Source organism: Harpegnathos saltator, unplaced genomic scaffold (genome assembly GCF_003227715.2).
Source record: "Harpegnathos saltator strain DR-91 unplaced genomic scaffold, Hsal_v8.6 scaffold85, whole genome shotgun sequence".
In the NCBI taxonomy this organism is placed as follows: domain Eukaryota; kingdom Metazoa; phylum Arthropoda; class Insecta; order Hymenoptera; family Formicidae; genus Harpegnathos; species Harpegnathos saltator.
In genome coordinates, this window is record NW_020230704.1 from 23,037 (window position 1) to 47,691 (window position 24,655).

The 24,655-nt window shown below is 41.2% G+C and overlaps 8 protein-coding genes across 17 annotated transcripts in view; 5 read left to right on the forward strand and 3 right to left on the reverse strand.

The window, feature by feature from the left end:
* The first annotated feature begins 495 nt into the window (after window positions 1–495).
* LOC105190105 (annexin B9) lies at window positions 496–6,073 on the forward strand. 6 transcript variants are annotated; one of them, XR_850312.3, is made up of 8 exons: window positions 496–688; window positions 2,621–2,664; window positions 2,870–3,251; window positions 3,377–3,456; window positions 3,597–3,843; window positions 4,174–4,355; window positions 5,019–5,228; window positions 5,927–6,073. XR_850312.3 is itself a non-coding variant. In XM_025307379.1 (8 exons), exons 3-8 carry the CDS (start codon window positions 2,635–2,637, stop codon window positions 5,067–5,069), a joined length of 972 nt encoding a protein of 323 aa, XP_025163164.1. In that variant the 5' UTR covers window positions 560–688; window positions 1,778–1,888; window positions 2,621–2,634; the 3' UTR covers window positions 5,070–5,252. The 6 variants fall into 6 exon arrangements, 4 of the variants coding, with proteins under 4 accessions (XP_011150919.1, XP_011150918.1, XP_019700174.1 ...); XR_850313.3 differs by lacking the exon at window positions 5,927–6,073 and adding an exon at window positions 5,664–5,871; XM_025307379.1 differs by lacking the exon at window positions 5,927–6,073 and adding an exon at window positions 1,778–1,888 and having other exon boundaries at window positions 560–688; window positions 5,019–5,252.
* Window positions 6,074–6,303: 230 nt separating this feature from the next.
* Window positions 6,304–7,834, reverse strand: LOC105190109 (uncharacterized). Its single transcript, XM_011152625.3, has 4 exons — window positions 7,528–7,834; window positions 6,941–7,045; window positions 6,685–6,777; window positions 6,304–6,608 (listed from the first exon to the last, which is right to left on the reverse strand). The coding sequence occupies exons 1-4, from the start codon at window positions 7,667–7,669 to the stop codon at window positions 6,304–6,306; spliced, it is 645 nt and encodes a 214-aa protein (XP_011150927.1). The 5' UTR covers window positions 7,670–7,834.
* Window positions 7,835–8,909: 1,075 nt separating this feature from the next.
* Window positions 8,910–9,698, forward strand: LOC105190110 (uncharacterized). Its single transcript, XM_011152626.2, has 2 exons — window positions 8,910–9,418; window positions 9,513–9,698. The coding sequence occupies exons 1-2, from the start codon at window positions 9,196–9,198 to the stop codon at window positions 9,590–9,592; spliced, it is 303 nt and encodes a 100-aa protein (XP_011150928.1). The 5' UTR covers window positions 8,910–9,195; the 3' UTR covers window positions 9,593–9,698.
* Window positions 9,699–10,096: 398 nt separating this feature from the next.
* Window positions 10,097–11,143, forward strand: LOC105190111 (uncharacterized). Its single transcript, XM_011152627.3, has 3 exons — window positions 10,097–10,296; window positions 10,374–10,588; window positions 10,668–11,143. Exons 1-3 carry the CDS (start codon window positions 10,211–10,213, stop codon window positions 11,054–11,056), a joined length of 690 nt encoding a protein of 229 aa, XP_011150929.2. The 5' UTR covers window positions 10,097–10,210; the 3' UTR covers window positions 11,057–11,143.
* A 998-nt stretch (window positions 11,144–12,141) lies between these two features.
* Window positions 12,142–13,569, forward strand: Alr (Evr1_Alr domain-containing protein Alr). Of its 3 annotated transcripts, XM_011152629.3 has the most exons (3): window positions 12,151–12,444; window positions 12,581–12,931; window positions 13,103–13,569. In XM_011152629.3, the coding sequence occupies exons 2-3, from the start codon at window positions 12,854–12,856 to the stop codon at window positions 13,490–13,492; spliced, it is 468 nt and encodes a 155-aa protein (XP_011150931.1). In that variant the 5' UTR covers window positions 12,151–12,444; window positions 12,581–12,853; the 3' UTR covers window positions 13,493–13,569. The 3 variants fall into 3 exon arrangements, with proteins under 3 accessions (XP_011150932.1, XP_011150931.1, XP_011150930.1); XM_011152630.3 differs by having other exon boundaries at window positions 12,142–12,931; window positions 13,106–13,569; XM_011152628.3 differs by having other exon boundaries at window positions 12,151–12,931.
* A 244-nt stretch (window positions 13,570–13,813) lies between these two features.
* On the reverse strand, window positions 13,814–16,640 carry LOC105190113 (transmembrane protein 145). Of its 2 annotated transcripts, none has more exons than XM_011152631.3 (4): window positions 16,300–16,640; window positions 15,204–15,630; window positions 14,533–15,122; window positions 13,814–14,371 (listed from the first exon to the last, which is right to left on the reverse strand). In XM_011152631.3, exons 1-4 carry the CDS (start codon window positions 16,567–16,569, stop codon window positions 14,099–14,101), a joined length of 1,560 nt encoding a protein of 519 aa, XP_011150933.2. In that variant the 5' UTR covers window positions 16,570–16,640; the 3' UTR covers window positions 13,814–14,098. The 2 variants fall into 2 exon arrangements, with proteins under 2 accessions (XP_011150933.2, XP_019700180.1); XM_019844621.2 differs by having other exon boundaries at window positions 16,279–16,640.
* A 2,132-nt stretch (window positions 16,641–18,772) lies between these two features.
* LOC105190114 (ribosomal RNA-processing protein 7 homolog A) lies at window positions 18,773–20,158 on the forward strand. Its single transcript, XM_011152633.3, has 4 exons — window positions 18,773–18,882; window positions 19,152–19,484; window positions 19,568–19,861; window positions 19,984–20,158. Exons 1-4 carry the CDS (start codon window positions 18,846–18,848, stop codon window positions 20,067–20,069), a joined length of 750 nt encoding a protein of 249 aa, XP_011150935.1. The 5' UTR covers window positions 18,773–18,845; the 3' UTR covers window positions 20,070–20,158.
* Window positions 19,872–24,655, reverse strand: part of LOC105190115 (uncharacterized protein C7orf26) — an 8,846-nt gene continuing 4,062 nt past the window's right edge. Inside the window, exons 2-6 of one of the 2 annotated variants that reach the window (XM_011152634.2) lie at window positions 22,409–22,732; window positions 21,556–22,177; window positions 21,380–21,437; window positions 20,362–20,614; window positions 19,872–20,274 (exon numbers count right to left, since the gene is read on the reverse strand). In XM_011152634.2, coding sequence (XP_011150936.1) covers window positions 20,168–20,274; window positions 20,362–20,614; window positions 21,380–21,437; window positions 21,556–22,177; window positions 22,409–22,487 — 1,119 coding nt within the window. In that variant the 5' untranslated portion in view covers window positions 22,488–22,732 and the 3' untranslated portion in view covers window positions 19,872–20,167. The remainder of the gene's footprint in view (window positions 20,275–20,361; window positions 20,615–21,379; window positions 21,438–21,555; window positions 22,178–22,408; window positions 22,733–24,655) is intronic. The other variant, XM_025307380.1, reaches the window with a different exon arrangement.

Genomic DNA, 24,655 nt, shown 5'->3' on the forward strand with positions numbered 1-24,655 from the left:
AAAATCTGATGTATTTTTGTGTTCAGCCAAAATCGATCTGTTGAATTTTGGAAGGTGACGATACCTTGTATCCTCCGCCTATGGCCTCTCGCCATAAGAAATCGCGCGATTACCGAAACATTCCGTATGCGCATTCGTTCCGTCACGCATTCTACACTGCTCAAGAGCGTGGACGATTCGTTCTCATCTTCGATCAAGGAAGGATGAATCATGTATACTTTCATGAGTGTGATGTTACTCGCTAAGAAATCGCTCGAAAACCAACAATCATACGTGATGAAATGGTGCGACTGAAATTGCTTCCTCATGATCCGATTGAATGAATACGTATGTAATCGGAAATTAGCGATATAGCCGATAGTTTTAGTATTCCCCCTATAGCGTCCTTGATGTCTTCGTCATCGTCTTCCGATCGATCTCGCAGCACACGGCTCGTCGGTTTGTCGAACGATGATTCACTCGCCATCTCTTGCTCGCTACAGGATATCTCGTTTTCTACGTCATTGTTGCTCGTTACATTACATCGTCGACATTACCCCACCCCGACGTTGTCCTTAATACCAACGTCGTCAGAACGCTTCCACCCAGTTACCAAGCGTGCGCTCTCAGGGAAGAACCACTCCCAACTACGTAGCCTACGTAGATAGTACCCCGTGTTTCCTCCAGTGGAACTTATACATCGACGCGTGTAAGTAACATTAAGATTATATTTGTAAAGCGACATTGATTCGATTGTTATCGGAGACGATTACGATTATCAGAGCGATTACTTGTGCTATTTAACATTTGCACTTTTAAACCGCATCTTTGTCATTATTCCGCCATCGTTTGAGGTTTCCGTTAGACAGCATCGTTAAATTTTCGACGAATTGTTCCCTCTGAGAGTTGCTGGTTTGCGGTTGCAAAAACCGCAAGAGGACAATTACACACATAAAGGATAATTGCGCAATTCACCGGCGGTTACATTAATGGAAGCTATGCTATGTGTACTTCCGTTTAGAATCGACACCTTACGCCGCACCTTGATCCTTTTTTGGTTTATCGAAGGCTGACGGTTTATCCTCATTAAGCCTTCACCTTAAAATGTCAAAATCAAGTTGAAGTTAAGAGCCAATAGTAAAGAAAAAAGAAAAAAAAAAGCTGTCGAATCCCGCCGTCTGTTCGCCGCTTTAGACTCCGTTGTCGCGGACCAAACGCAATGTATGTACATCATTCACGGACACACGTCTGACACGCATTATGCCGAGATATCGAGTAACGTAACGAGATACGTCTGCATGGTGTATGAATCGAATTCGGGATGCAAAATCAATTGGCGATAAGTTGGGACGATCTAAAAACGAAGAATCCCCAATGTAGCTCGGTTGATTTGAGTCTCTGTTGCTGCCTGCAAGGAACATACAGAGGCTGCGTTCCGAAATTCACTGCCAGTACTGAAAATACATAGTTTATGTCACGTATACTATAGAATTTCAGTGCTAGCAGTGAATATCGGAACGCAGCCAGAATATCGTCTCGGTACACCGATGTTGCAGTCGACGAATACAAACATACATGCCCCACCAACGAGTTTCTTTTCCTTTCTCGTCTTCCTCGTCTCTCCTCTCCTCTCCTCTCCTCTCCTCTCCCCTCCTCTCCTCTCCACTCCTCTCCTCTCCTCTCCTCTCCTCTCCACTCCTTATCTTTCCTCTCCTTTTCTCTTCTCTTTTCTTCGCTTTTCTTCTCTTTTCTTCTCTTCTCTTCTCTTCTCTTCTATAACGTTCCTTGTCGTCATCAGTCTCCCCCCATTATGCCGACCTGAACGCAAGTAGTGAGCAGAGTTAGTCAGTCAGCTACCAGAAGCGGTATCGGTTCACCAAGAAGAGAGAACTCGTCACGATCAGGAAAGGTGAAACATGCCACACCCCGAGTATCATTTTACCGGTCCGATCAATATAGTCCTGCAGGGTGTCCAAAACCCTGGTGTACTTTACTTTCGTCGTCCCCTAAATCGCAAAGCATGAGTGTGCACCCATTTCAATAGTTATTCAGTGAGAGATGAGATCATCATTCGTTAACGTGGCGCATGTCAGAAACAAATCAAGGACGTATTCTCACCGGTTGCGCGTCTTACGCGATTTGATCGTATCGTACGATGAGAAGAGTTACTACTATCGCTCTTTGCTCGCATTGAAAGCCACCACCATTATATCCGCAATATTATAATATACCTCTGTCAGCTCCAAATTTCAGTCTTACTGCTCAAAGATTCTTAAAGATTTGTATCAGAATCGTTAAATGATAATTAATACAAAATATGGTATTTAGTATATGAGGAAATTAATTACTGAGAAATGTAAAGTAGATCAATAAAATTATGTGTGTGTGTGTGTGTGTGTGTGTGTGTGTATGTGTGTTTTGACTTTATTGATTGATTTTAACAGTAGGATTTAGTAGTAGGACTTTTGAACACACACACATACACACACGCACGCATATATATAATATATAACCGTCGTTGGATCAGCAATACCGATTTCGCAAATAACTTTCTTGTTAAAAATTCTCTCTCCCTAATTCCTTAATCTCTCTCATTAGATTAGAATATGCATAAGGTAATACGTATGAAAAATGTTTGCAGATATTACCTACAAGATGGCAGCTAGCCAATATTATCACGTACAGGTAATTTGTTGATGAAACATGTATATTGAGATAATAAAGCTTCGAAATAATGACTGAATATAAACTCGGCTCGTCGTCCATACGTAGCAACTCTTTTGCTTCTTCCCTCAAGTATGAAACAAATAATAATGATAACCTCAACCTCAATAACAATATAACGAATAACACGAAAATATATGTATTTTACCCGTAAATGCTCCTACAGTGCACACCCACCGTGTACCCTGCCGAGCCCTTCGATCCCGAAGAGGATGCCAGCCTTTTACGAACCGCCATGAAGGGCTTCGGTACCGATGAGCAAGCCATCATTGACGTCCTGGCTCATCGAGGTGTCGTACAGAGAATGGAAATTGCTGACAAATTTAAAACAATGTACGGCAAGGACCTCGTTTCCGAGCTGAAATCGGAGCTTTCCGGCAATTTTGAAAACGTCATCTGCGCGCTGATGACGCCTCTTCCCGAGCTATACGCCAAGGAATTGCATCGCGCCATTTCCGGCATGGGCACCGACGAAGGCGCGCTCATCGAGGTTCTCGCCTCTCTCAGCAATTACGGCATCAAAACGATATCGGCCATTTACAAGGATTGTAAGTCCATCCTTCCAACCCCACTCCACCCGATACCGAATATATAAAAACACCCTTCTGTCACAGGCCGACCGGAGAAAAGCCGAAAAACTAAATGTAATATAACGTCGATGATTTGCTTCCAGTGTACGAGAAGGAACTGGAGGATGACCTCAAGAGCGACACTTCCGGCCATTTTAAGAGGCTTTTAGTGTCATTGTCCTGTGTAAGTAATAGCTGAAGAAAAGAAAAAGAAAAAAAAAATGAAGTGAATTCAGAGAATATCAACTGACATCAACAACTCGAGATCTATCGAGTCGAAGCTGTCACGTCAACTTTGCTCTCTACTCTCTTGTTGACCATCAGGCCAGTAGAAACGAGAATCCCGACGTCGACGAGGAGGCTGCAGTTCAGGACGCCGAAAAACTCATGGCCGCCGGTGAGGGACAATGGGGTACAGACGAGAGTACTTTCAATGCAATTTTAATCACCAAGAGTTATCCGCAATTGCGAAGGATCTTCAAGGAGTACGAACGCATTGCCGGACACAGCTTGGAGGACGCCATAAAGCGAGAGTTTTCGGGTTCTCTTGAAGATGGCTATCTGGCTGTGGGTAAGAAGTAATCCAGCGAAATATAAGTTAAATCACTCGTTATCTCGTTCATTTTCCATTTCAATTTCACCGAGTGTAATTATTTCGCCTATTTACGTGCACATCCCTGAAAATTACCGTTATTAATTTAATCTACAACTAAACGGGACATTTAATTTTTACAATATAATCTAGCGCACTCTTACTTTTCCTTTCTCTCATTAAATGAGAGGAAATGCCCAGGTACTAATTTTAATTACTGCTGTACGCGATTGTACACTGTTTAGTATCAAAAATCTTTCCGAATATCTGAACATCTTCGCTAATGACCACCCTACATTTGACTTTCAGTCAAATGCGCCCGCGATAAGACTGCCTATTTCGCGGAAAGACTGTACAAGGCCATGCGTGGAATCGGCACAACCGACTCGACGTTGATACGCATCATTGTTGCGCGCTCGGAGATCGATCTAGGTGACATTAAGGAGACTTACGAGAGACTCTACGGCAAATCTCTCGCAGAAGCTATTGATGTGAGTAAAAAATAAGAGTTCGAAAGATCATCGTGGTAATGTAGCTGATAAAAAAAGAAAGAAAGAAAGAAATAGACAATATTATAAAACATTTGTAATATTATAATAATATTTCATACATGTCGTATAATAATCTTGAGAAATGCAGAGTCAAATTAGACAAACATATCGCGTTTACAAGCTTCGTTATGATGATAAAGATTAACATGCATTCATCGTTTTGTTTTAACAGTTTAGAAATGTATTTTATAAATTATTACAGAGAGCCACAAGCACAATGCTGGCTTTCTCTCTCTCTCTCTCTCTCTCTCTCTCTCTCTCTCTCTCTCTCTCTCTCTCTCTCTCTCTCTCTCTCTCTCTCTCTCTCTCTCTTCTCTCTCTCTCTCTCTCTTTCTCTCTTTCTCTCTCTCTCTCTCTCTCTCTCTCTCTCTCTCTCTCTCTCTCTCTCTCTCTCTCTCTCTCTAGCCAAAATATCAAGCTTCTGTAGCATTATTGTTGCGCTATTAATACATCATAACGCACATCAACGCTACGCATATCTTATTCTTAATTCGCAGCCGTTAGATCAAATAACGAAAATTCATTCATATTATATGATAATTTATCATTAATTTACAAACGCTGTATGTGTTAGCACTTCGTATGATTTTCCATAAATTTCAGGATGACTGTTCAGGCGACTACAAGAGACTCTTGCTTGCTCTTCTCGGATGAAACTATTTCTCAATCGCGCGCCAACTTTTTTCTACCGAAAAGTATATTTCGATGTCGCGAATTATACGTCGTATACCCATGTATACTACTGTTTTGTGATATATTCTGCAAAAACCTCGGATTTAGTTTCTTATATTTCGCACTGGTCAATAATCAATGGTAAATAAAGTCTTATTCGTGTTACCTTTGTTTTGTGCTTGCCTCCGCGGAACGTTTTGTATGTACAATGTAACAGTGTGCATAAACCAAACACATTACCTTATCGAAAGAGCAGGAGAACCGGAACCAGGAAAAGGCTCCCTTTCTCTGATTTCGGTATGACATGTGTGTCTCTGCAAAGGTCGATTGACCTATCAATTACTGTACATTATATATTAAGAAATTAAATATTAATAATATAATATTACTAATAGATTGCAAACATTTATCTTTCATTCCGCTAATTCCATCAATTATTGTCATTTCTGACTGATTGCATGCCTCAACCGTGTGCCTCGACTGTACACGTATTATATAAATATACGAATGTCTTCGCAGTGTATGCTTTGAATTAAATATTAGCTTTAATCTTCCCACGTTATTTTCCATTTACAGAATGACTGCAGCGATGACTTTAAACGGCTTCTGATTGCGCTATTGAATTAACGAACCGAGAAGAATCACTTGTTTTCTTGTTGCTACTAAAGGCACAATCAGACATTACGCCCGTTAACGCTCGAGTGTCAATAATCTAGAAACACACAAATGTAACAAATGCATTTGTCCGTACAATAAATGTATACGTTTACAGATAAACTCTCAACTCATTTTATCATTGATAACACAAAGAAATGTCTTTGTTTGCTTCTCTTTTCCAGAATGATTGCAGTGCCGAATGGAAAAGGCTGCTGATAGCAATGCTGAATTAAAAATAGCCAAGAATAAGAACAAAACAATATTGTAACATATAACATACAGTAACGAAGGATGAAAGTAATAATGAATGAACGAATGAATCGAAAAGGGAGAGGCGGGAATTAAAAAATTATTTCCATTTTATGTGAACTATTTTATAATTTATGCAGAATAAATTTATAAACAGTTAAAAGTACATATACAATATTTACCGAAGAGAAATAAAATTATTGCAAAGACACATTGTTGCTCAGCGTTAGCATAGACAAGCGTTATAGAGTCTCATCGTAACTGCTGTTTGCATTGATCAAACTTTTGCATATATATACATATATACCCATTACACCATGATCACATTAGGTATTTTGAATTCTTTGGTTTTGCTGTTAGAAAGTTGATGCAATAGACGAAAAACTATATTATCTTCCACATGCACAAAATCCTTTTGTAGCTTGGTGGTAAAGCAACCTAATTTTTCCGAAAGAATCTTAATATGCATGAATTTTCCCAGAATCTCAAAACACGCATGAAACTTATTATATCCAATATCTATATCATAAATATGTAAGCAAACTTCAACTTGGATCAAATGTGTGTATATCTTCATAAAGTCTTCCCCAAAGCAAATGGGTGGTGGGTTACGAGCTACAAGTGCACACATATAATATCATTAAAGTGTAATATTAACATAAAATTGTATATGCAACCCAATCTATATTACCTGAGATTGTCTCATTAATAATCACAAAATCATTGTATGTCACTGTGATTGATATTCCATACTCATACTCTAAATAGCTAGCATTTGCACACACTGCATAATAAGTAAAATCAAAACAAAGTATCAAAAAAAAGTAGAGTCAAAACGAAAGAATAAATGTAACAAATATTCTTCTTTACACGATATGAATTTAGCATGCGTTCAAGTAGTACAGTAGCATGGCATACAGTTATACAGTTTGAAAATAATTACTCACATGTTCCATTTAATGAGATTGCATTCCATTCGATATACTGACAACATCCGCAATTATATTTCGTACATTCACAATTACTGTTGTACGTATTTATGGAAGATTCACCTGAAGAATGAAAGAATTACACATGTATGTATATTTCATGGGATAAATATGTAACTGCGAGTAGTACACGACAGTATTATCATCTTGAGATGCAAGTGTCGAGAGAGAGAGAGAGAGAGAGAGAGAGAGAGAGAGAGAGAGAGAGAGAAAGAGAGAAAGAGAGGGAGGGAGGGAGGAGGGAGGGAGGGGGGAGAGAGAGAGAGAGAGAGACAGAGAAAGAGAGAGAGAGTATAATTCTATCAACAATTACAAATAATTATGAAGAAATTGTTATACCAGAAATTAAAGAAACACGATGTAGTTTTATCTTATGATTTGTATTACAAGAGAATAAAGATAAGATACATATAAGTGAAATGATATTTTTACATTAGGCATGGTAAAAAATCTCGATAAAAGAAAGAAAAAGGAGCAAGTTGGAGTTGTGTGTACAGTATACTTGATATATAAATGGTGAATATCGTATCCAAATATATACGAACCGTGTCCATTGATGTACAAAGAGATGGTATCTCTTGTCGGTGTAATCACGCTTGGAGCTATTACTCCTGCGATTACAATGTGAAGGATTAATGCCACGATAACGGTAATGTCCATGTTGCCGAAACAGCATAACCACTTCATATTTTCGTCTTGATCTGATCTCGAATATATTCCAATCGAATCACTTTCCTACTGATTACACGCAACGTTCGGCGGCAAAAGACATTTTTGAACTTTTCGTAATCCCCACCCTCCTAAAGGTGCCAATACATGGGAGCGTCGAGCGTCGAGCGTCAAAGCGTCCAACCAATCAAAGTTCCTTGTTTTTATCCGTGAAATAAGAAATGAAAAACTGATTGGTTGGACGCTTTGACGCTCGACGCTCCCATGTATTGGCACCTTTACGTTGCAAAATATTTTGAAGTGAGTCACATATATAAATTACTGCTTCTTTTGATAAGCGGAAAACTCTTATAAATTGTTCATCCGTTAAATTAAATGGATTAATACTATCTCTCAACTCTTTCATTATTAGGGTATTTTCCCTCTCTTCTTCCTTTTCCACATCATTTAGCATATTGATGAGTATCCCACAAGCCATTTTATTCACAATAAAAAATATTAATATTAACTTAACCTTGCAAGATTGCGTTATGACATTAACGTTCTCCGGCAGCCAGCGTTAGCATTACTTTACGTAACGCAAGAAAATGCGTTACAAATTGCGTTAAAGTGTTTACAGAAAGGTTTACAGAATACGGATTTATAGTGAAAAATAATATAACGCAAACTTAACGTTAATGTAACACATATTGACGACACCATACGTTAAGATGCATTTACAGAATACGAAATCGTAAAACATGCGTTACGAGCCATATAACGTATGCGTTATACTTATAACGCATGCGTTAAAAAGTTTCAGAATAAGCCTACAGTGGTGCGATTCTGTAACTCGTTATTGGAGTTAACGACAGTTTCGTTATTGTTGCGCAGCTTTTCTACGGTATACAGAAGCTGCGCAACAATAACGACACTTTCGTTATTGTTGCGCAGCTTTTCTACGGTATACAAAAGCTGCGCAACGATAACGAAAGTGTCGTTAACTCCAATAACGAGTTACAGAATCGCGGTACTGGTCTACAATACGTGTTGTAAGCTGTAAGCCGTAAAGGCCCGTCTACATTAGCTATAAGAGTGAGAGTGCGTTCCGTTTCACGCATATGCGCACATTTATCTATAGTTTATGTCACGTATACTATAAGAAATGCGCGCATATGCGTGAAACGGAACGCACCCTAAGGCTGTAAGGCTGTAACGTAAACTGTCAGCGAATGAAAATATTTCATTTCGTGTCTTGCAACCTTACAACCTTACTCTTACAGCTAATGTAGACGCCTTTAAGGTCATTCTACAATGAAGGGTTTAACAAGTTTTAACGCAGTAGCAGTAGGTTGTAAGCGATGACTTCCGGTGCGATAAGTTGTAACAGTAGTCGTAAGCGAAATGAACCAATTCCATTTCCTACGTCCTACAACCTACAACCTACAACTAATGGCAAGATGCGCACAGTCACGGGAAAGTGTTTGCATTGTTTGCGCATGTACTGTGGTGTGCTGTAGTGTTTGCATCTCTTCTTATATTATTTTCATCAAATTTATAATATCATGTGCGACGAGGAAGAAACCGATAACGCCGGCGACGTCGGTGACGTCGGCGATGAAGATAATTTTTGTCAGGAGATTTTGTTGGATCAATGTGAGCTGATTTCGTCTGTCAAAAACAATCCGGCTCTGTACGCAAAATCAAGTAAAGAATATTCTGGAAAAGGTTTTAATAAGGATTTAGTGTGGCAGAGTGTAGGATCGAGTCTCACAAAGCCCCTGTCAGGTAAGCTTGCTTGAGCTTTTTAATATATTTTGTGGCATAAAGTTAGATTAGGTTAGGTTGCCCTGCCAGCAGGTTGATATTTCTTGGATTTTAGGATCAGAGGCTTCCAAAATATTTTACAAACGCTTCGTCAACGCTTCGGCAGAGAGAGACGAAAAGTGTTGGCCTCTCTAAAAGGAAAATCGGGAAAGGAAAATCAAGGAGCAACAGCATCATATACAGGGTGTTTGATAGCTGATCATGCAGACGAAAGTTGGAGATAGATTGGGTGTAGCCGAGAAGAAAAGTCATGTACCATAATGTCAAATTGCCAATAGTTATCGAGTTATTAATTAAAACGTGGGCCAACGAGCGCGTAGAGAGCGGAGGACAGCCGCAGTGAGCACGTAGACATTTGATACAGACGGAGTCAGCGAGTGGCGATAGGCGAGCGCGCGCGGCGAGGGGCAACGTAAACGACAAAAGGCGAACGCGCGGGACGAGGAGCGAGAGAGCGCGAACGACGAGGAGCGAGCGAGCTATAAAGAAAAAGAAAAAGCTCGCTCGCTCCTCGTCGCGCGCGGTCGCCTCTTGTCGCTTACGTTGCCCCTCGCCGCGCGCGCTTGCCGATCGCCACTCGCTAACTCCGCCTGTATCAAATGTCTACGTGCTTACTGCCGCCGCCCTCCGCTCTCTACGCGCTCGTTGGCTCACGTGTTTTAATTAATAACTCGGTAACTATTGCCAATTTGACATTATGGTACATGTCTTTTCCTCTCGGCTACACCCAATCTATCTCCAACTTTCGTCTGCATGATCACCTATCAAACACCCTGTATATCCACATGGCCGTTGTACGAGGAGCGCGTGTTCCTAGCGGATCATATTGTTGCACGCAAGTACGTGTTTTGTTTCATGTGTATAGTACAGGTATATGTTGACAAAACTGAGTTATATGTTTCGATCTGTTTCCCAGAACATCGAGTAGTTACAATACAAATGTTTTGCCAAAAACTCAGAACGCTGCAGCTGTGAGGCTCAAATCTAAAGCTGACAAATCCTCACCTATATCTATCCGGTTCTCTCCTTCACCGTCGCCACCTGTATTCATCAGGTCATCTGCGTCACCTCAAACTCCAGGGTTGTCATCGTCTAATGCGTGGAGCAGTGATAACGATTTGTTTGTTGAAAGTATGTACAGACAATTTTTTCATAATACTGTGAAGTGAAATTAACATCAATTGTTGATGATGTATGATTGTTTCCACAGAAGATGTTAAATCTGATACGTCTGATAGTCGAAGCTCAAATGGACGGTTATTTGCAGCTACAGCAAAGGGAGCGTCAATGTTCTCAACTCTGAGCTCGGCTCAGAGATCTGAATCTATTTTAAAGGAAATAAAAGAAGCCAGATCGGAAGGAAAATGCATTGTTCCCCCGCCTGACAATTTTGCTGCAAAGAAGAAGAAGGATGATGATGCCTTGACTCAGGCAATTCTAATTCAAATAAGTGCTCCGTCTTCTATGACAGCTAAAGCCCTCAGCGAGGGCCTGTTAAATCCTAGCAACACTATTGTATCTGATAACAATATTGATAGTAATATTAATAATAACAGTAATATTAATCTGATTATGAGTGCTATCTCCTTTGCCGTATAATCTGTGCCCGTTGAGAAGCATCTTGAATGCATGATGGAACCATTATCGATAATAACTGAAAAGTATGTCAAAAAGTGATGTTTTAATGTTTTTTGTATAATTATTATAATTAATGATATTTTAAGTATTATAATTTGATTATATCATGTTAATATAATGTTTTAATATTGTAACCTATATATTGTATGAAAAATATTACAAAAATATATTTTAATTATTGCTTTGTTCAAAGGGTCTTTTGTTATTGTGATTAGAGGGTGGTAAAAATAAAGATTATCTGCGCATCCTAAGAGACAATGTTTATTATATATTGATAGTGATTTCATATCAAAAAGTCAATTGTATCAATCAATCTTACAGGATTTAATTGGATTTGAAGACAACACAATGGGTCAAGACAAAACGGCGAGACGCGCATGTGCGCACACGGAGAAGTGTGATTGGTTATCTGCTACGCCGTATGACGTATTTACGAAACCTGATTGTAGATGAGCCTGGTTGTAAGAAATCGCGCTACGCCTTGCGTCCTACAACCTACTCTCTACTGCATACTACTACAACCTCATTGTAGAATGACCTTTAGAAGTGACCAGTTATGGCCATTCTACAATAAGCTACTAGTCATAACACATAAGAAAATAAACCAATCAAAATCCTCCAATCTATCTAATGAAGAATTCCGATTGGTTTATTTTCTTATGTTTTATAACTAATAGCTTAAGCCAGCGGCACACGGTGCTTGTTTTCGTGTTGGATCGTTTGCTGGATGAAAATATTGCGTTCTGATTGGTACATTTTCGAAGATGGATGGAAATGCACCAATCAGAACACAGTATTCTTTTCATTCAGCGAGCAATCCAGCACGAAAACAAGCACCGTGTGCCGCTAGCTTTATTATAGAATGGCCATTATAGCCGATTATTTTTTGTAATAATCGACTGTGGCCGCGTTCCGTTTTACGCATATGTGCGCATTTATATATAGTTCATGTTACATATACCGTAGGAAATGCGCGCATAATGCGTGAAACGGAATGCAGTCTGTGACTCGCCAATTCTACCAACTTACGACACGTATTGTAGACCAGGCCTAAACGAAAAATTCAAACGAGACAAATTGCACATCGATGTTCCTTTCTCTCCGACTAGTTATATTCCCGGCTAATTTAAACACAAATTCTCAGCGGCTTGCTAAAGCAAAGGCAATCTAAGAGAGATGTTTCTTTATTCCTGACTTACTTGAAATGTCCCGTTGATTCTATCCGATGTGAACGCGTTGCAAAATCTGTCGAGTAACGTCGAGTCGAAAGAAATAATTGCTAGATGGAAGTTCCCTCCCTGTCTTCGAAACGTTGTGTACGTGAAGAAGAGAAAGAGAAGAAAAAAAAAGTATGTATATTACAAAAATTGATAGAAATTAAGAAACAGCATCATTCAACAACGTTGTCGAAAATATTCCTATCTTCGAGTAATTCTCAACGTAAAAGTAAGGAGTTTTAAGGTCAGAAGATTTTCTTGTCCTTAGGTTGTGTTTTCCTCTCAAGATGGCTAAAAGCCACAATCAAAAGCGGCAATCGTGCAAAAGTTTTGTTTTCATCATAAAGATACGTTTGTGACTATCATGAATCTGATCCTGACAATTGCAACCGATAACAATAATAACGTACAACTGCTTTCCGCGAGTATTAAAGCGCGGGAGTGAAAATCTTTCTTACAATGTCGCGCATGAGAGCTGCTCTAACCTACGCACGTGGTGACACTTGACGATCTTCGAGAGTGTACAGTCGTATGCTGGAAAATGTCGCGTGAAAGACCGTGTCGAACTTGCACGGACTTTAGAACGTGGGCGAAACAACAGAAGGAGACTTATGAGAAGGTGGGTCGATATCTAGCAAGGCAATAAATACATAATCATACTGTTGAATACTGTCAGGTCTTGTTACATCAGGTGTTATCAATTCTTAGATTCTACACAACACAGCTTTTACCCTCATATTTTGTTAGCACTTGATTGAAAATTGCTTCTTAATGTTGCTGTTTCATACAGCAGGAGGTGCAAAAAAGTCAAGATCAGGCATCGGTCAGTGTCGTTCGGGAAAATTGTCCTCTGGACAAGGATGAGTTAGGCTCAAAGACTTGGGCTTTCTTGCATACTATGGCTGCGTACTATCCCGCTCAACCCAACAACAAACAGATGGATGACATGAAGAACTTTTTCTATACATTTTCTAAATTCTATCCTTGCCACACATGTGCCGAGGATCTACAAGAGCAATTGAAATATTCACCACCAGAGACCAGGTCCCAAGAAGAACTGAGTCAGTGGCTTTGCCGCCTTCATAATATAGTGAACAAGAAGCTCATGAAGCCAGAATTTGATTGTAAGCTAGTGAATCAAAGATGGAGAGACGGTTGGCTCGACGGCTCCTGCGACTGATGTCAAATGGCATTAATAATTGTAAAGTATGTGAAATGGGACTTGAATAGAATACACGCATATTGTTATATAGATAATTTTGATATCATTTTTCTTTCTGAACGATTCGTATGAGTTTTCTCGTGTTGCCATGTACGTGTGAAAATGACAAGTCCTGAATAATGTGTAATTTGATTCTCGACTCTATCCTCTGGAAAGAGAGAGAGAGAGAGAGAGAGAGAGAGAGAGAGAGAGAGAGAGAGAGAGGGAGGGAGGAGGAAGAAAAGGAGAGTGAAGAGGGAAAGAAAGAGAGGATGTAAATATGAGGATAACAAACCAGAGTGGCATTTTGTACTTTATTATAAATACTTTTGTGAGAAGGGAATAATCGTAAAGAGATTCGCGTAACGTACGTTCACGTACGTACATGATGCAGAGCTGCGCTGCGTCATGTAAACATACGCGCCGTATCGTGTATACAGTAGTAGAAAAATATTTTGGTATTAGAAAAATTGCTTCTTGTGCCGCTTGAGTAACGATGCATCGCCACTGGTATAGTTGCACTTTTCTATATAGATTCTCCCAGATTTCTTGCACATTTGTTTCTTCCTTTCGTTCACAGTACTTTCAGTGCGATTGACTAAGATAAGCTGGTGTCCGTGCGATGGTAAATGCTGTAACTGCAGTTCGAGGACCAGGTTCGTAGCCGTGATCCTGCCCTCGGCCGCCTATAGGCACGACTTGGCATGTTCTAATGTGGAATGGAAAACGTTTGTTGTTCACGGACGGTCGTGTTACATATAAAAACGTTACGTGACCCAAGAAGACAATCCAAAGGGAACTTCCCTTGGCGACGCTCTCCCTCACCCATTGGTCCACGAATATCGTGACGGTCAGTACCTGTAAGAAGCGGACGGAACACAAATGCATCTCTCCAAAGAATCTCTCTCCTATATCGTGAGAACAAAATTGTGAGGCAAAACTATACTACTCTCGGCGGAAGAGCCGAGTATTTGCCGCCTCTCGTGAAATCGCCTATATTCGCCTAATCGATCGTATACCGTTAACGGATGACAGAGGAACCACGCCGATCCCAGGGAGAGAAGCGATGCATAAAAATGAAGCTTTGTGTTCAGCTTCCTGATGGTCTTGCAGCAACGAGTGATAAACACGAACCAGGCGATCAGCTTAAGCGCTATCAGTCCGTAGCCCGGCGGTGACTCGTAAATATACAGCACCAGTCCCGGATCAAATATTTCGAACTCGTAGATGTACAGCGTCATTTGCAAGAAGGCGGTAGCGCCGACAAACAGGACGAGCCATCGTACTTGCGACGTCGTCAGGACGCTCTTGGTGACCGTGTAACCAAGCGCGAGCAGCAGCATCAGCACCGTGTAGAGAGTCTCGGAGCACGCCTCGGCAAGCTGACCCAGCAAATATGCGTTCGCCGCGGGCACTCCTCTCAGGCCGAGATTAACGTAACTGTAGATCTCGCACAGCGCGCCCAGTAACTGACACAGCAGAGAGGCCATAAACAACTTGTAGGATATATGCAGCAGCCTTCTGGAACGTAGTTGCAGAGCAATGTGGAAACTGAGCGTCAGCAGTATCACGTAGACACAGGCGGTCGTTATCAGCACCGGCAGTATGTCTGCAACACAAATTGCACGACAGGCGCGATTAAGGTAAACGTGCCAACTGTGTGTGTGTGTGAGTGAGTCGGATCACTTGCAGAATTCGTCCGCGGAAAAATGCTCCTTCCAAAATGTGCCGGGCGGCGCGTTGGTCAACGACATCCAGTAGGTGACGTTTAAACCGTCCTCGGAGGAACAGTCGGCCAGAGCCACGAACCACCATCTCGGCCGTGCCGAGATGAATCTCCTCTGACTGTCGCATCGAACGATACCGTCGTCACCCCGCGCGCAACCCGACGACAGTCGCATCGACGTATTCAGCGGTATTATCTGACCGTGGTCAACATCGAGGATACTCTCCTTCTCTCTGCACGTCTTACTGGACGGATAGACGCTGGGCCATTGGTGAGCCGCATCGTAGTACAGCAGGAGATTCAAGTCGCGCTCCTCGCCGCCCAGTCGAAAGTGATAACGAAACGTGCCGCGTTCCGTCAGGAAACAGAATCTCGCGACGAATGCCCACTTCTAAAAGAAAAAGATCCCAGCGTCGGACAGTTTTTCGACTTTTTTCGACAACTCCGTTTCTTCCTACGAATCGTTTCCCCCCTCCCCCCATTCCCGGCGCGCCGCGGGCGGGAACCTGCGCGGGAATTTTTGACGAATGCGAGAGACGCGAATCGTTGACGTTTGTTGAAACGCGAAACTAAAACGCAGCGCGAGGTGAACGGCGTTTCTTCCGTATATATCTAATATGTTACCCGGTGTTCATACTTTTATAAAAGCTACACACGAGATACAGTCTATTCTAAGAGAACGAAGAAACCCAAGTGACTGGTCTCGACTGTCCTGCACCTTTCGTCGAGACTGTCGAAACGCGTTCAATTACGAATTCAAACCATATCAATACCATTTTACGATGAAACCACTTTACGATGAAATGATAAATATTGCGAATATGTGTTCAGGCTACGTTTAGATTAATTTATTAATTTAGCAAGAATCTACTAATATCCGATCGTCCCGCAATTATCACAACGGGAAGGAAGACTCCCAGGGGATATTGTCGTATTTTCACGCACGTTCGACGATACGCAGGTAACGGTCGATTATCGGTCATGTGGAAGCCGGAAAGCCGGATCGAGGCCCCGCGCAAATCACGAACGACTCGCTTACGAACGTTCCGTTTGCAATTACTTCGCTCGTCACCAGGTCACCGTGAAGAATCTTCGCATCGACGTGTCGCAACAGCGGCAAGCGAGCGATCGAGAAGATCAGCAGTAAAAAACCCAGCGATTTCTGTGTGCGCGACGCTCGTGTGACAATTCCTCCGCACATAACTACCGCGATCACTATGGACGCACTGTCGGCAGTCGAGTCGACGCTTTGATCAATATTTGCGGCCTGTGCCGTGAATTCGACGAGCGTCGAATTGATCGCATGGGTAAAACGGGTCAGCGTCACCATTTGCGCGCGACTATTGTCGCACGTTGATTGACGCAAAAGAAAGAAAGGGGAGAAGGATCTCGGATAGGGCATACGCGCCATTTCAGATCGATGATCTGCCGCGTTCTCTCTCTCTCTCTCTCTCTCTCTCTCTCTCTCTCTCTCTCTCTCTCTCTCTCTCTCTCTCTCTCTCTCTCTATCCCCCCTCCCCCTTCCCTCTAATGCCTGCATTGTATTTCATACAATAATTACAGGCTCACGTAAAATTAATACAAACTATTCTCTATATGCACTGTTTTAGTTGCAACAAGTAAAACACATACGACGTTGCGACGTTACGATGCAGTTTATTTGCATTCTCTACGTTCAAAATTGTATTCAAAATGTGAATTCACATGGCGAAAAACAACGGGAGGAACAGCATGGGAGAAAATACGATTGGGATCTTTCGGAGGGTCCGTATCGAATCGTATAGGCTGCAAGAAACGCAGTGTATCGAATGCCGTGTGCTTTAATCGCCCCTGCATGTGTCCTTGGCATTTCCGCGACGTGCAATATGCATATGCACTATGTCGCCTTCTCGCCGACTATTTGATCATTCGCGATGCGAATGTAGCGAGAAAGTATAACGACGATCCTTCCTCTTATAATGTCCTGTTCCTCGATTAGTTTTCTTCGAAAGAGAAAATGAATTTTATTTCAGAGTGTGAGGGATTAGAAACACATTTTGAAATTACATATATTTATAGAAAATATAATTTCCGATTATACAATATAGACGATTGTAATTTTGCACAATGTTCACTATTGGATTATTCACAGTGGAACTTGGACACTTATTCATTTCATGCATTTTAGAACTAAACCATATTTTTAAAACTGCGCCCCACTCCCCACGGTCTTCTCTAACGACATTCTGTAAAGCGTCGTCTACAATGGCAGTAAGCAGTTAGAAGTAAGCGTGAACAGTAAGAAATGGACCAATCACAGTTGATTATTTTTGTCATAATCGACTGTGATTGGTTTATTTCTTACCGCTTACGCTTACTTCTTACTGCTTACTGCCATTGTAGACGACGCTTAAAACGTGGTCTACAATGACAAGTTAAAGGCTCGTCTACAATAGCTGTAAGAGTAAGGCTGTAAGGCTGTAACGTAAGCTGTCAGCGAATGAAAATATTTCATTTCGTGTCTTGCAACCTTACAGTCTTACTCTTACAGCTAATGTAGACGAGCCTTAAGGCCATCACACGTAGAAAAATGTTAACCGTAACCGTAAGGTTGTAAGAAAACTGTCCAATCACAGTCGATCCTTTCTCTTGTGACATTATAATAATCGACTGTGATTGGTCAGTTTTCTTACAACCTTACGGTTACGGTTAAAATTTTTTCTACGTGTGATGACCTTTAAGGCCATTGCACGTACAAAAGTTTTAGTCGTAACCGTAAGTCCGTAAGCAAATTGACCAATCACAATCCAGCATCTCGAAATATACGAATTGTGATTGGTCAATTTGCTTACGGACTTACGGTTACGACTAAAATTTTTTCACGTGCAATGGCCTTAAGCAGTAAGAAGTAAGCGTAAGCGGTAAGAAATAAACCAATCACAGTCGACTATGACAAAAATAATCAACTAGTTGGTCCATTTCTCACTGTTCACGCTTACTTCTCACTGCTTACGGCCATTGTAGACCACGCTAAAAAGCGCTTAAAGTGTGTCTGGTTAAAGGCACAGACTTCTATAGTATAACTAGACTGCTAATTCCGACTCAATACATGACCCCGAAAACCGTATGTACCGTCCTGGTGTGCGACATTCACGTCTGATTGGTTGAATCAAAACACATTTCTTCTAATTGGATGGGCCATATTGCTTACATACCCCCTCTCCTTGTGGACTCCAATTTACGCATGCGCAGACGTTTGATTCCCTTATGTAATATACATACTTTTTGGGGTCAATTTTGTGCTACAGTATATAAGGGAGTTAGCAGTCAGTAGTTATACTATAGAAGTATGTGCTTATATACTGTAGCACAAAATTGACCCCAAAAAGTATGTATTACATAAGGGAATCGAACATCTGCGCATGCGTAAATTGGAGTCCACAAGGAGAGGGGATATGTAAGCAATATGACCCATCCAATTAGAAGAAATATGTTTTGATTCAACCAATCAGACGTGAATGTCGGACACCAGGACGGTACATACTTTCCGGGTATTTCATGTATTGAGTCGGAGTTAGCAGTCTAGTTATACTATAGAAGTCTGTGGTTAAAGGTTAGAAATTGAACATGGGAGCTAATAAACAAAGTGCAAAAGGTTTTAAATGTAGGTATTATCATCATCATCATCGTCGTCGTCGTCGTCGTTGTCGTTGTCGTCGTCGTCGTCGTTGTCGTTATCGTCATTGTCATTATCATTATTACTGTTATATTGTTATTATATTTTATATTTACGATTAAGTTTAAATTACGCGAAAGAAAAAAAAAGGTGTATCTTGAGGGATCATACTTCACTCAACTTAATCTATTCTATCCCAATTCCGTCTCTACTCATCTAACGCGTTAAAGTCTTAAGTAAAAAATCTTAAATTAAAGCACTATGGCTTCGTTTCGACATGGATAGCACGAACAAGCATGAGCTATTCATCAAGGAGCATTCCGTGAGAAATCAAGAACTCAAGTATCCCAAAAACCAAACTCTCTTTGTATTCAATGTACCACCGTATGCAACGACTGACAGTTTGAAATATGCATTTGCCGAGTATTGCGGAAATGTACGCTCAGTTACATTTACAAACGCAAAAGGATTTAAAACAGCATATATCGTTTTTGAAACAGAGTCCTCCTTGGATAAGGCAATGGAACTCTCAAAGGATTGTGTAATTACACTCAACAATGATAGGAACATACATCTTATAGGATTAGAAAGTGAGTTATATTTTCTGCATTGTCGGAATAATGCGTCACGTACGCAAGGACGAAAGACCTAATTTCTTTAATTACACAAACAGAATGGTCCAAAGAATATAATGATTCCATATGCGATGAACAAATAACAAGAAGAGAAATTGAGGAATATATGGCATTGTACGACAAGAGTATAAATGACCGTGTCGCAAGGGAAAAGGATGCAGAAGATGATGATGGTTGGACAACTGTAACAGGTCGAAAGAAAAGGGGACAGTTTGCACCAAGTAGGAAGGAGTCTACGATCGGTAAATTGTTGCAAAAGGAAAAGCAGAGCAAGAAGAAGAAACAGTTGGTCAATTTCTACACCTTTCAAATCCGCGAGGCGAAGAAGCAGAGTAAGGCATATTTGTGTCAATTATGAGATTTTTTTCCTTTTTTTTTTTCATACATACAGGTGATTGATCAACTACTTGCCCCCTTTTTCTCTCTCTCTCTCTCTCTCTTTCTTTCTTTTCAGACTTGGCAGAATTGCGAAAAAAGTTCGAGTTGGACAAAAAGAAACTGCAAGAATTGAAATTAAAACGGACGTTTAAACCATTCTAGATAGATACTGTGTGTACAAGTATCGCCTTTCACGATGTAACAGATTTAAACAATATAAATGTGTGATAAGAGAGCTTTGATGAGCAGTATATCAGCAATTAGTAAGTTTGTCTCAGGACGTTGTCTCTGGACGCATAAGTCTCCCAAACCCATTCTATCAAACCATGCGAATCCGACAGTGATTGTAGGTGTGCCAGTAGTTCCTCTGTAATAACAAGGTTTATATACGATTTGTATACTCGAGACATATCACATGTGCGTACGCGCGCACGTATATAACAAATGTGTGTACGTTTATTTCCATAAATACAGTCTGCCATCATAGCCATGCTGAGGGCTTGCGCGAGTCGCTCTATGGCCAATTTGCGCCACTGTCCCGATACGTTCATCGCCAATAGACGAGTCGTGGATGCCAGATGTTGTGCCGATATCGCATGCTTGTTGCTTCCACTGTTCTTCAAACGTGACATCGAGTCCATGAGCAACTGTTGGAGCTTTGAGTACAATATCTGCGGTTCCCTTTGACGAGTAGTCTGAGTATGTACCTAATTGGTCAGTTAAAAGTTGAATTATCGAAAGTTGATAACTTTAAACTCGACGGTCGCTGGTCACGTATACATGACAATCTTCCTCCCACCAATCTTGTGGATCGACACGTTCGTTATTGATATACTTATTTAATTTTTTTCTGGGAAAAATGAAGTTGTACATGTCTCATACAAGCACATTACTCGTACATAGCACGTACGTAAGTCTCTTTGTGCGAAATATGCGGCTGTCGAGGCTCGCCCCTCTCCTCGTATCTTGAATGATGACGTTAAAAACGAGGCAGAATTCCATGCCAAAAACTTCTCTACAGCTTACACCAAAATATGACGATATATTTATATAGCGAGACACACTTGCGATCGATTGAGCACATTTCTAAAATACTCGGAAACTTTCTCTTTTGTCGAAACAATGGAGAAATAGGCGAGAAATGAATATGAGGAAATATTCGCGAGGAAAGGTAGATTAGAAACGGTTACGTATTGTGTTAATTTTATGATTATTTATCGATTGGTCGGGTCGGAGCAAAGCAAAGGGGAATCGGCGTTTCATCGGGAATGTGTTCAATTGATTGCAAGTGTCATCTTATGGATGTAACCAGGAGCCTTAACTCGATCAATTTCACACAACCAACTTTCACCTCTAAAGTGGTCAAAGTGTGGTTTTCCTTAACTCTCTTAAAGCTAATAAAGGGTTCCCATGGGTCCTTAAGTTTAAGCTTAATTTAGTTAAAAAGAAAAATATTGTGCGCATTGACTTACCCGATCGTCGCTGAAAGTTTCTGACATATTGCTACGTAGAGGACTCAATATACACCATCTGTAGATGGAATATAAATGTGAATTGAAATATACATCGAGATGTATTTACCATTAGGGCCATTCGCGCCTTCTTCCTTTCTATTGTGCGCAACCAAGGTTACAACAGGGTAAGATACCTCAACAGGCCAGCTATAGGTGTTATCGGTGTCATTGGGATTCCACCAGTCGGTAATGCTGGATTATCCATCAGAGGGATCAATAATAAGTCTGGATTTTTGTCGATCCACTCGCCCACTAGCTGAAGCAACTCGACAGGTGGATTTTTATCCTCGTAAACTTCACCTATCGCTGTCAGCAAATTGGCAGTGAAATGTGGCACGAGTACAGACAGTTGCTTCAGTCTTTCGATGGAACACGGAGTAAGCACGAGATAATCGTCGAGCAGATGCCTCGCCAGGCCGACGCTCTGCGGCGAGGTGGAGCCTAATTGCTGCATCCAGATGCCAGTTGCGTTGAGGACCGCTTTCCTTTCTGTGGTAATAGCCAAGGAAACCAAATTACCCAGAGTCTCGTACCTAGGATTGTCCGCTGGGAAGAGTGATAAGAAGAGGGCATTGCGCACCGCGGGACTACCACCCGAACCCTGGAAGAATTCACTCAGAATCTGCACCAGTTGCAGTTCCTCTGTCGCCCAACTCATTTTAAGTCTCTTTCGCTTGTCAAGCTCTCCGAATACGAATTCCGATATCAGATCCATTTGTAGATCGACCTGCTTGCCAGGTCTGCAGCAGAGTATCTCTGTAATGTGAAGGAAAACAGAACAGATCGGTAGCAGAGTGGAAGTGGAAGAGAGTAATATACGCATCATGTTTCGCGCGCGCGCAAAGTGCGAAACATGATGCATTTGTTTACTTCAACACGACCTCGGCGCAACCTCGCCTGACACAACGCTACCGCACAACCGGGAGAGGGGGCGGGAGAGTTGCATGCTCTCCGGTTAAAAGCATCGATAACCTACAAGACCCGTACCTATTCTGCGTAGAGCTTCACTGGCGCAAAAAGGAAATTGCAGCTTTCTGAGAGCTTGCTTGATGTCGTTCCCGGCCATAATCGCGCACTTCCGCGTGCGTCCGTGCGCGAGCAAGTTCAATCCCTCACGTTACGCAGCACGCAAAAAGAAGAAAAGACCCCAGTCTCGCGTCGGCGTGTGCGCACATGGAATTGCTAGCGACGTTTTCCCAGTAGTCGAGAGGCCGGATCGCGCGCGACCCTCGATATCGAAGTGAAATTTCTGCGCGCGATACACAACCAGAGTTCATTTAATGCGCATGCGTGACTCTCTCGTCTCTCCATCTGGAAACACCGGTGCGATACTGTAGCGACGCGCGGCGCGCGACACACGCGCGCCACCGCGACACAACGCGCGTAACACCGACGCATACCGCCGCGCAGTGGCGCCGCCGGCGAGTAGGTTGCAAAGCGCGTTATTAGTCAAAACAATTGCCGAAAGCGTGATCTATTTTTAGGTCGCGCCCACCAGAGCCGCGGTGCAACGTCGTTTTCACCCGCAGGCCCGAAAAAAAGTACGCGCCGTCGGTGCCGCTCCGCGACGCAGTCTCGTGTTCACGGAGAGGTTCAACGACCCTTCAATTTTCTGGTACTAATTATTCTCATCATTTGCTTATATAAGAAATAAAGTATAATACATCTGAAATTAATGGAATCATTCGGTTATTCGAGGGTTAAATTTGCTGTGTGAGTTAAACTTTAAGCGTGTAAAGGGTGGAGGATACGAATGTCCTCGTGAAAAAATCGCGGGAGAACCCAGTTGAGTCATTGGGGCATTGGGACAATTTTTCTGGACACTTTGTCGATGATAGAATTACGTTGGAGGTATATTGCGTATCGGGATATTTCGGCACTGTTTCGGGTACTTGGCATGCTCTACTCTCGTGCTCATTGTCTATAGAAAAAAAAGTAACTTCGCCAGGACTCATGACACAGATCAGTCGACGGGAGAGTCCGCGATTTGTAACGGTGCGCGGCGGTATCTATGTGTCGATGCGCTTACACTGGACGGAAATACACACACCGATCCAATAGTAGAGTGGATTCTCTGAGTTGTCTGGTAAATGTTATTAATCAATTCATGGATTTTCTTACTAATTCTTCTGATTTCAATTCGTCGGAAAGTTCAGGTAAGAAGCTGTTCACATGACAGGCGTATCTTTTTCACGTAATTGGGTTTCCGGTCGCTTAATTTTTTGAAGTAAATTTGTGTAGATACCCTGCAAATGAATACAACTTGTATTGCAGTTGACCATTTCTTGACATTCTTTATAATATATTCAGGTCTTCCGGTTTTCTATAATTTATCGTCATGTTCTTACCTAAGCAAAAAAATTCATTGACGGGAATCGTTCATATGCTAGGATTGTTAGAGTCCCGCGGTTAATTTGATGACAAATTAGGTTTAATCGATCTTTGTTTTCGGTACTGATTTATTCTGTAATTATTTATAAGAAAAAGGGAAAAATGATACGGGATCATTCGTTATCGGAGTTAATTTATTGAATAATATTAGAGGGGTAAGTACCTGAAAAATGAGAACAAATTGTCATTGCACTTGGACAATTTTCGACACAGATTTACGGTATTGATCGATATTCGATTTTCGGTACTGATTTACTCTTTGATATTCTCTATAAGAAAAAAAATTTATACGAATCGTTCATTTATCCGCGTTAATTTGATGATAAATTAAATATTGATCGGTTTTGGTTTTCGGTACTGATTTATTCTGTAATTTAATTTAAATAGAAAAGAAAAATTTGTGACGGATCATTCGTTTTACCGAGTTATATTTAATTGAATATATATTAGAGGGGTAAGTACCTGAAAATGAGGACACAAGGGTCATCTGCACTTGACAATTGTCTTTCTGACACAGATTTACGGTATTGGATCGATATTCGATTTTCGGGTACTGATTTACTCTTTCATTTTCTCTATAAGAAAAAAAAATTTATACGAATCGTTCATTTATCCGCTTGAATTTGATGAAATAAATTAAATATTGATCGGTTCTTTGTTTTCGGGTACTGGATTTATTCTGTCATTTATTTATAAAAAAGAAAAATTGATACGGATCATTCGTTTAACCGAGTTAATTTGTTGAGTAAATTAGAGGGGGTCACGTACTGAAAAATGAGAACAAATTGTCATTGGCACTTGGACAATTTCTTGACATTGCGTTTATGGTATTAATCGATATTC